At 45.3% G+C, this 11,119-nt stretch overlaps 1 protein-coding gene across 6 annotated transcripts in view; it reads right to left on the bottom strand.

Annotated features, from left to right (window-relative positions):
- Positions 1-460: 460 nt before the first annotated feature.
- The window catches only part of Ascc1 (activating signal cointegrator 1 complex subunit 1), a 97,279-nt gene continuing 86,620 nt past the window's right edge, over positions 461-11,119 (bottom strand). For all 6 annotated transcript variants that reach the window (XM_013351232.1, XM_013351235.2, XM_013351233.1 and 3 more), the window contains 2 exons: positions 2,449-2,570; positions 461-750 (listed from right to left, as the gene is read on the bottom strand). In XM_013351232.1, coding sequence (XP_013206686.1) covers positions 2,454-2,570 — 117 coding nt within the window. In that variant the 3' untranslated portion in view covers positions 461-750; positions 2,449-2,453. The remainder of the gene's footprint in view (positions 751-2,448; positions 2,571-11,119) is intronic.

The raw sequence follows: 11,119 nt of genomic DNA, 5'->3' as shown, positions 1-11,119 counted from the left end.
ACAATACAGTCTCTGCTTACATGTGTAGGGGCAGGAACCCTGAGATTTGATCACGGAATTCCTAGTTCTGTTAAGAATGAAGTATCTGACATATCACACTGCAGTTTCCAAAACCAAACTCTTACGGGTTCCTACAAGGGTAAGTCATTAATCCCTGACACCCAAGAGATGGTATCTGCAGCCAAGTGGACAAGGCTACCTGACAGCTGGGGAGCTGCACTCTGGGGAGGCAAGTGGGGTCAGTCGAGTCATGCGCTGTGCAGCACCCTGAGGAGAGATATAAACTGACTATCATTAGAACAAAGTGGAAGCCTTTTGGGAAACTGGACCTTGATGCACAAACAAGTGAGTCCTTGGTAAACAGAACAGCTAAGTCAGTAAGTACTGAAGCCTGTAGCTCAACACAGTGACAATGGCCATAGACCATGACTGTCTGACATATTAAAGAGAATACGGCAACTTGGGAATATCATTTATTTGTGGATGTTCTGCCCCACCCCATAGAGAAGCCAATCTCCACAGCATGGTGATCTTGACACAGAGCTCAGTAACAGACTTCACAGAAAGAAGGGGTCTTGAGGATAAGGAATGAAGAACAAGAAAGAAAACGATGAGGAGGAGAAGCAAGGGTCAGAGGGGAGAAGTGTGGGTTGCAGCTCCCTTCTCTGCTGGTCAGCTGGAGGCCGGAGTGCCTGCTGCCTCCATACTTCTAAGCTCCTGATGCTGCAGCCATAGTTCTCTGCTCTTCTCCTGAGGAGGAAACGGAAAAGAGCTATCACAACTCCATTGGGGATGTGGGAGGGAGACGTGAGATGTGGCAGAGCAGGATTCTAACAAATTTGTTGTTTGCTTGTTTTAATATTTATTTTTATTTTATGTGTATGGGTGTTTTGCTTGCATATATGTGTGGGTACCATTTAAATGTCTGGTGTCTATGGAGGCCCGAAGAGGGCACTGGATCCCCTAGAAGTGGAGTTACAGATGGTTGTAAGTCTCTATGTGGGTACTGGTAATCTAGAAGTGGGTGTCATGTGCTCTAGAAGAACAGCCAGTGCTCTAAATCACTGGTCCAGGACTCCAATTCCTTCGGGTTTGTGTTGTTGTTGTTGCTGCTGCTCTACTACTGCTGCTATTGGGGGGAGGGGAGCTTGGTCTCAAATATCCCAGACAGGCCCTGAATTCTACGTAGCCAAGGATGACTTTGAACTTCTGATCCTCCTCCTCCCAAGTGCTGAGACTACAGGCATGGGCCACTACACACTGATATACATGGTGCTGGCACCTAACGCACAGTTTTGTGAAAGCTAGCCGAGCACTCTACCAGCTGACGTATATCTCCAGCACCCCAAAATAATATTTTTAGGAATTAATTTTAGGATGAAAATAAACGAATCAAGGAACACAAATGTAATCATAACTGCTAAAGTCTCTGACTAGTGAGGGAATGAAGCGGGGTGTGGAAGGGAGTCTGCGCACCCAGGTCTGAACCAGCTCCATCCACAGTAGCCAAGATGTGGAAGCAACCTAAGGGTCAGCTGCGGATGGATGGGTAAACAAAATGCGGTACGCATACAATGGAATATTGTTCATCCTTAAAAAGGAAGGCAGGACTGTCACAAGATATGATATGGTGAATTCTGAGGACGTTATGCTAGGACAAACACTGTATGCTTCTACTTACATGAGGTATTCAGCTATCACAATCATGGACAGAAAGTTAAACGGTTGCCAGGGGTTGGAGGTAACAAATGAGGAAACCACTTAAAGGTACAGTTACAAATTTTAGAAAATGAAAAGTTATGGATGATGGTAACAACAGTACAATGTCACATATGTATTTAATAAACCAAATCTTATACGTAAGATGGTCAAGATAATAAATTTTACATTGCTTATAGTTTTTCCTAACATACAAAATAGAACAAGCCAAAGGTTTAAAGGCTCAAGCTCTCCTTGTACCCACAAGCATCTTGGCAGACATGGCACGACTGTGGACAACCATCAAAGGCAACATGGAGTTGGGAATTTGGAGGGGGCCACTCAGGACAATCAGCATCTGCCTCACTCTTGTTTTCTATTGCTGAGATGAAGACCATGACCAAAACTAACTTGGGTAGGAAAGGCTTGGCTTACTGGCTTGTTCCTCATGGCTTACTTGCCCTGCTTTCTTAAACATCCTTGGACCACCTGCCCACTTGCAGTGGGCCGGGCCCTCCCACATCAATCATTAATCAAGAAAATGCCCCACAGGCCTGCCACAGACCAATCTCATAGATGCATTCCTGGCATTGAAGTTCCCTCTTCCCAGATAACTAAAGCTTGTACTGAGCTGACAAAACACGTACCAGCAGATCCTCCAAACTCCCACCCCCCCCACCCCCCAAGGACTGAGATGAAGCCCTTCTTTACCACCTTAGGAAGACATTCCATTTCTAGAGTTTTCCATACCCACTTCAGGAGAAGTCAACCTGTCCGCAGGAGGCATAGTTCCCAAAGCTGTCCACGGTGAACCTCTGGGAGATGTGAATGGAATTGAGCTTCAGGGAACCGAAGTAGAAGTTCTCAAATGTCTGCAAAGGAAGAATTCAGAGGAGCTGGAAATGCGAATGCTCACTATCCCATCTGCCTTCAAACACAGCAATTCCAACCTTTCCCTGCATGTTTCTCTCCTCAGTGTTTATTCTGAATAATGATCCTAGAGAGGAGGGGTGGGGGTGGAGTGAGAAGGAACAGCCGGCTCTTCTTCTCATTAATCCTGAAGTCTCCCCTGAGAAAATACACTAGAAAGGAGAGCTGCAAAGTCAGAGCCGAGATGTGTCTACTGAGCAGAGATGACCAAGAACTTGTAAAAAACATGCTGGGGATGCAATCAGACTCACAGGGCTTGGCAAAATGCTTTTGGCTCAGTGACTAACCAAGACCCGTTAGTATTGGATTTTCTTAGGGCAACATAAAAGTCCACAGGGCACATTCCTCTACCTTGTCAACAGCTTTTACTAGGAGCACTGACAGCACAAGCAGGAGATGAAGCTCAGTGCCGCACACATGATGGGGACAACTCAGTAAGAGGCACTCGATACTCAAGCGCGCACTACCACCAGAGGAACACTGGATGTTATGAAGGCCCTTTAATTAGATGGGGATTCAGGCCAGCATCCTCCAGGAAATGTTCCATACTGCACTCTTCCATTCTGAGTGCTTTCAAGAGCATCAGGGGGAGGGAAGGACCTGACCTTGTGAAGATACAGCCAGAAGGCGGAACCTGAAATGTCACTGGAATTCATCCCAGGGAACCAAGGAAGGGCAGCCAAAGAGGAGTCTGTGGCCGTACCACCCTGAACACACCCAATCTAATCTAATCTCAGAAGCTGAGCAAGGTCAGGCCTGGAAAGTCCTGGGCTGTGAGAGTGTCTGACCTTCTCCTCAAGAATTGCTCTGTTTACAGTCAGAAATAACCCAAGAAATCCTCCCTTTCTCTCTCTCTATTTTTTTTTTTTTTTTTTGGTTCTGGGGTTTGTAATCAGGATTTCTCTCTGCCTGTGCTCCACCTCCAAGCAACCTTTCAATGCAAGTACCTAAAAATGCTGAAAAGAATCTAAGGGTGGAAGGATGCTCGACACTCTGGCAACTATCTCTTCACTGACTTTAAATCAGCTCCCACACCCATGAACTCCAGACATTGCCACCTTTCTTCTTCCTGCAATTAGTGACCTAGAAAGATGTTTGAGGTTCATTAAAAGCTAACTTTACATAGTCCAGTAAATATTGATTCTTCAACACGACATCAGTTTGACCCCAAAGATCTCTGTGGAGGCTGTAAGCTGCACTGTCTTGTCTTTCTGAAATGAGACCAGCTCTCTCCAGTGCTGACTACACAATTAACTCTGCTTCCTAGCTCAGGCAGCCTGTGCAAACCATATCCACTCTCCTTGAACAGAAATTCAGGCTGAAACAGTTATCTGCTAATCCCTTTGTCGAACATTAATTTGAAGTGAAAACCACATAAACAAGACTGACAGATTTACAGCTTTGCAAACTGAAGCACTCTAGGCACAGAAAATACATAATAACCAAGAGGCAAGAGGAGGGACAAAACAAAGCCAACAGGGGTGCTTACATCCTTACTGTGGAAGGACTGGTGGTCTTTGTGTCCTCTACCTCATCTGTGTCCACAGTCCCAAGTAAAGAAGGCATCGCAGCATGGAGCTGGAAGTGACCCACCTATGATTGTGCTTTTCCTCGTGCAGAACCCTCCACAGACATGATCTGTCCAGGAGAATCCTCACTATATTCAGGTTGATGAATGCAAACAGTGAACATGGTGGTAATGAAGTCAGCTAGATGCGATTTCAGTGAAGTACTTAAGAAGATCAGGAGAAGAAGGAGCGGAAAGTCTTATACTTTATTAGGCCAGAGCAGGCTGAGAAGAAAAGGCTGCATTAACACCACTCATTGCACCAACCCATATGGGATAAATGATCACAACGGGCAGAGATTCAGTAAGACATACAAGCAAAAATGCCTTCTAAATTGCAAACTGTTACTGAGAATCAGGAGTCTCTTATGACGCTTCTAAAATCTCTCTACTCTGCATTTTACACTCATTTTTCTTTCCTAAGTTTCTGCCTTCTCTCACACTTTTTGGTAACATCCCCTCAAAAGGATTTCAAACATAGAAATCTCTAGCTCAGGCTAACCTGTATAGCCTTTCCTACCTCCATGTTCCTGTTCTTTCTGAATGCTTGTAAGGACTTTGGAACAGATGACTCTGCAGCAATTTCTCAGTTATTTTACTCTTTAGTCACTGTTATATTTTTAGTGAGAAGCCTTGCTGTTAGTCTATCAATTATTTCTAGTGACTCATCAGAATACAAGCCTTGTGGAAGGAGGAACTGAACCACATTATATTCTGTAACAGTGTCTAGTAGTCTATAGGGGACCAACAAATATTTGATGGGCAAAATGACAACAAAAATTCAGGCTATAGATCTCTCCTTGTGCCTACAAGTTCACGGAGGGAGAAAAAGATGACATGTCATGTGTAGGCTGGAATTAATTTATATGTTACCATCAAGAAATCCCTGAAGAGGACTTAACAAAAATTGTATTACCTCTAATTAAGCTGGAAGTGGGAAGCATATCTCAATTCTAATTGGCTGTCAAGAACCTAGTCGGTAACGGAAACTTACAGACTGTCGGCTTTTGCTCTGTTTCTTGCCTACTGGAACTGGATTCTGCTCTTGGCTCAGTTCCTGACGTGGGGTATCACTCAGCACTGATGATGGACATTCTTATGCAGACACACATGGCAGGGCTCTGTCTCCCAAGTCTTAGGAGCCAGGAAGCAGATCAGAAGAAAGGAATGTGGAGGCTGTGGCTGTGATCTTACGCAAAGTCCCTGTGTTCTTTCCTCCAGATCTGAACATGTTTTCATGTGCATGTGGATATACATTCTCTACTTCAATGAAAACGTCTACCTGAAGTCAGGATGGGTGGAATGCCTGTAATCCTAGTACTCAGGAGTCTGGTCTGGAGGGTTGAAAATTTGAGGCTAGCCTAGGCAACAGGGTGAGTTCCTGTCTGAACAACACAAATACAAAAATAATATATATAAAAGCAAAAAAAAACAAAAAAAACTCTACAGCAAATGTTAAGTGTATGAGAGAACACACATTGTTATCTCTGAATCTACAACACACAACTCCAAAAGCATGTTTTTGAACAATGCTTCCCAGCTGGTGGCACATTCTGGAAGACCTGCTGCCACCAGGAGCCAGGGCCTGGCTGGCAGAACTGCTGAGCAGAATGGGCCTTTGAAGGCTGCAGCCTAGCTTCTAGTTCTGGTCACTCAGCTTTCTGGTCTGTGATATGAGGACACTCCACCCCACCTTCCTACAGCCATGAATACCACCATGCTTGCACCAACATGGTGACTGTCACTCTCTGAAACTGCAGCCAACAAAAACCTTTCTGTCCTTAAATGATTCTGTCAGATATTCTGGCCTCAGAAATGCAATGGTGCCTGAGGAAACACTGGGCTGTCAGTCTGAATGGAGGCAAAGTCACCTGGTGGAGATCAGAACTGAGCTGGACCTTGGAACGTGTACAAGACAAGGTATGGGGCTCAGAGGCAGAAATCAGTATGGTGAGCAGGGCCAGGCAGTTAGATGATGGTAAGGGTCCTGAAAGTTACAGCAAGAAAACTAGGAGGGAAGACTAGGTTACAGAGGCCCTGGGGTCAGGTTCACAAGTTAGACCTCCTGCTACCCAGAGGAAAGCACTGAGGAGGCTGTCAAAGTACGTCTCGGGGATATTAGCCTGGGAGCAGAAGGTCATCTCAGCTGAAACAGCAGCCATGGGAAGGCTGGAGCAGATGGGAAGCAGCAGGGGGAGGGACAGAGAGACACTCTGGGTGTGGAGAAGATGCACACGGAAATCAGAGCAGGCAGGCACAGGAGGGTGTCAGAGCAATGCCGAGAGGGAGCCACTTCTACCTGGCCTCCTCAGGCACCTGCACACTGCACATAGCCATACACGGGCATATTCTACACAGCCGTCTGTAACCGTGGCCACACCTCCAGCTATGTCGTGTCAGGCCCTTCTCAGTCTCCTGACGGTTGTGAATATGCATGAGACACCGCACTGAAGCACAAGCATGTCACAATAAAAGGCCTCACAGTCATCCACTCTTTACCGAACTGTGAAGTCTTCACACATCAGGGAGACGACCCTTTGTCATGAATTACAAGTATGCCTTCGTAATTTGTTTATAAGAAGTTGTCACTTTTTTCTTTTGACTTTATGATGGTGCTCACTTATCAATTTAAATTTTTATGAGCTCACACTTATCATAACAAGAGATTTTTAAAAGAGTATCCTGACACCAATACGCTAAAAGATGAAGGTGAACATAAACTGCATTAGTAGTGACAACAATACCAACAAAGATGGCAAAAGCTAACACTTACTGAGCAGGTACTGTGACTGGCTGATGCATCCTCACAACCCCAAAAAGTAGAAGCTACACTGAGCCCTCATCTTACTGCTTAGTGTGAAGATGGAGGGAGGCTGTGGTCACTGGCACTCAGAAGGTGGGGCTCAGGACAGGCCACCCCACAAATGGCACTAGACCATTACATTAAAGAAAGATGGGAACAGGACCATTTCTCTTGCCTTCTATGGCCCCTTTCCCCTGAAGTGGGCTCTAAGATACTCCCTGGAAGAGACTCTCTTCCTATGTCAGAGACAAAGAATATTCTTTGTGAAGATATGACACACATTGCAACTGCCCATGTTCAGAGGACCATGACTGCAGAAAGCAGAGGAAGCCCTGAGTGAATGTGTTGACATAGGCACAGCCATGTTAAGAACCCCACAGCCTCAGCTCAGAAGAAGGCAGAGTCTTCCTGGGGATTGTGAGTATTGATAGTGCACGCAGAAAATGTATACTATGCCTTTCTCCCCCAACCCTCCCAACCCCAGATATTTATAGCCTAAAGACTACTCCCTTCCAAAGATCCCCTTAATCAAGCTACACCATAAGCCCTGCCTCCTTGTTTATCTGTATGCAATAACCCTACTCCTGTTCAGCTCTATATAATCAACATGCTGAGCTTCCTACATGTTGAGGCGTCTTCATCTGAGAGCGCAGCCCGTCCAGCCCCAGCTTTCTGTGTGTCTGCCTTTCTGTCTTTTGTTTCTTGTTTTTGAGACAGGGTCTCATGGTATAGCCCTAGCTGTCCTTCACTCTCTATGTAGAGCAGGCTGGCCTTGGACTCCCAGAGACCCACCTGCCCCTGTCTCCCCAGAGCTGAGATTAAAGACATACCCCACTATATCTTTTCTTCATCCCTTGCCTTCAGTCAGAATCAAGTCCCACGGATTCACATCATGCTGCAATCACATCCTATTGCCAAGAGGAAAAGACTAAAAGTCCTCACTGTGCCCAGACAGACTTTATCATGTTCTGAGGGCAGCTAGGGGACTGGTGGCCTGCTGGACTTGACCTGCACTTACCTGAGGACAGAGTTCTTGCCGTCTCTTTTCCCTTCGCCTGGCCTTGAGGATTTTGTACCAGTTACTGTTGTTATTCAGCCCTCTGGGTGTGCAAGCTCTTCTTTGAGTTTCATATTTTCTGGGACTCCCATGATGTGTGCATGTAATAGACCTGTGTGCTCTTTCCCCAGTAACCCAACTAATGTTAAGGTTAACGATTAAACTCTTGAGAGGGGTGGGGGGAAATTCTCTTTGTCCTCCATTATGTCTTTCCAATTCACTGCTATCCCATCAAATTCTTTTTTTCTTTTCTTTTTCTTTTTTAGACAGAGTCTCTCTGTGTAGCTTTGTCCTGGAATTTACTCTGTAGACCAGGTTGACCTTAAACTCACAGAGATCCACCTGCCTCTGCTTCCCGAGTGCTGGGATTAAAGGTGTGCATCACCACTGTCCAGTCCTATCACACTCTTTTATGCTCCAATTACATCTCTCCATGACCTTCTACTCTTTATCAAGCTTAAGAATATACTTCATTCTGGAGGCTCATGTGTTACATACGACTTAAATGGATGTGTGTGCTTCCCTCATTAATCTGCCTTTTGTTGAAGGGGCCTGGGCCTTGAACTAGCACCATGCCCTAGTCTTAGACTGCTTGTCTGACCATGCTGAATTTCCTGCCTTATCTCGTTTATCCCTAAGACATCACCTCCAGTCCAGAAGCTGCTCTTCAGCTGGCTACCAACTGGGAGGATCTTAAGATGGCTGCCAGAGTGAGCATCTCTGACTTTCTGATGCCACCTGCATGCTGTCTGACACATTCCACAGCACTGTTAGGTGACAGACTCCATGACAGCAACAGGAAGGAACCACAGAAGAAAAGGTTGTTCCCAGATGCTTGGGAGATCCCGAGGGATTCCCAGAAAGATAAGAGTATTTCTCCCCTTTGTCAGGGTATCTACCCCCTCACGTCTGTAACCTCCTGGTCCGGTGTGTGGGGGGGTGGATTTGTAAGTTGATCCTCCTATTCTCCCATTTTTGGTCAACAATCTGTCTCCCTCACTGCTGGATACAGTCCTGTTAGTGGTTCCGAAGTTCCCAGTCGAAATGGGTTCCAGTTTTGTAAGAGAACCTAGTGAGAGAGAAGAAATCTTTTCCTATCATGTGAGGAATAAAACTGAGATTCCCCTCAGGAAGGCTGACTCTAGAATTTGAGCCATTTAACCCCTCACTGTGGGCAGCTCCCTGAAGGAGAGGTCTCTTGAAGGCCGAGTCTAGCCGCCAAAAGTCAATACATGGCTTGCACAGAAATCTCTTTCCCTGAACCTGGTTTATAGGTCAGGTGACTGGAGCTCAGCTGAAAAATTTAATTAGATTTTGGGTGAAAATAAGTACAAATCAATTAAATTGCTCTATTGAATTAGCTACCTAAATGAAAAGGGGAGACAGAAGAAAAGCTTAAACTACAAGTTCAAAAACAGCAGAAAAAAAACAAAAACCAAAACCTCAATTTCTCTTTTGAACTTAAGGTAGAAGAGTATTTTGTTGTTTAGAAAATAATAGAGCTCATGGGAAAATTTAAATCTAGTCAAAGAATGTCCTCCTCCTGTTTCCTAACAACTCCCCCAGGGACTCGGAAGCTCGGCATCTCTGTGTACTTTTCTGACATACACAGCTCTGTGCCTGTGAATCCGGAGTTTAAAAACTTACTGTAGAGGAACATAACAAACAGCTACGCAAAACTACTGATTATGTAGTAAGAACTGAAAATGGGATTTAAGACTGTCAGTGTTTGTGCTCTCCCTGGCCAACAAGAAGGAAGAACGAGGTAATCTAAGGGGAGGATCCAACTCCTAAGTCCGAGGCATATGAAAACCGGGATGTACATTCTGCTACCCTACACTGTGCACTCAAAGAAACTGAATTCTTGCAGGGCAACATGGCACGTGTGTCTAATCCCAGCACTTGGGAGACAGGCAGGTGAACATCTTTGAGTCTGAGGCCAGACTGGTCTATCTAGGGAGCTCTGGGTCAGCCAAGGCTAAGACCCTATCTAAAACTACACAAAAGAGGAAGGAAGGAAGGAAGGAAGGAAGGAAGGAAGGAAGGAAGGAAGGAAGGAAGGAAGGAAGGAAGGAAGGAAGAAAAAAGTCCTTTAATGTGTATTCATGTGTATGGGGATGCAGGGGTGTGGTACATGTGCACATATATGCACGTGAATGTGCAGGCCATAAGACCGTCTCTGCTTTGTTCCTCAGACAGCATCAGGTTTTCATTTTTGAGACTGGTCTCACTAGGACCTTTGATTTGAAGACTAGGCTAGAATGACTGGCCAGAATGCCCCAGGGATCTGCCTGTTGCTGCCTCCCCAGTACTGGGGTTGCAAGCACACTTTCTCATGCTTGGCATTTTCGATGGGACTACACCCAGGACCTCATATATGCTAGGTAAGCCACTCTACTACCGCACAAGACCCCAATTCAATCATCTATTTTAAATTTCCATTACAAATGTAATGAAAGTAACCCAGAAAATTGAACTTTTCTGTTACCAAGTAAAGACGGAATTGAGAGCAACTGGAATGAAATGGTTTAAGATCAAAGCCAAGGACTCATGATGGGTATGGTAGCACATGCCTTTAATCCTAGCACTTGGGAGGAAGAAGCAAATGGTCAAGACCAGCCTGGTCTACAGACTGAAGTCCAGAACAGTCAGGACTACAAAGTGAGACCCTATCTCAATACTCCCCAAAAAAAGTAAAGTGGAGTAGTGTTGGTACACACCTTTAATCCTAGCACTTGGGAGGCAGAGGCACATGGATCTCTGAATCCAATGCTAGCCTGGTCTACAGAGTGAGTTCCAGAACAGTCAGGGCTACTACAGAGAAATCTTGTCTTGATAAAATGAAAATCAAACAAAACAAAAAGGGTTCCCCAAAAGAGAATTAAAAGTTAAAATTGAATCTAGTATCCCTGATAGCCAGCATTGTCACACACACACACACACACACACATTCCAGCACTAGGAAGAAGATGTAAGAGACTACAGGTTTGAAATGAGTCTGTGCTACATATAGCCCTGTCTCAGAAAACAAACAAGCCCAACCAAGGATCCTGCTGCCCCCCCC

Source organism: Microtus ochrogaster, linkage group LG2, assembly GCF_000317375.1.
Source record: "Microtus ochrogaster isolate Prairie Vole_2 linkage group LG2, MicOch1.0, whole genome shotgun sequence".
Lineage (NCBI taxonomy): Eukaryota > Metazoa > Chordata > Mammalia > Rodentia > Cricetidae > Microtus > Microtus ochrogaster.
This window is presented reverse-complemented; position numbering and strand designations above follow the sequence as displayed.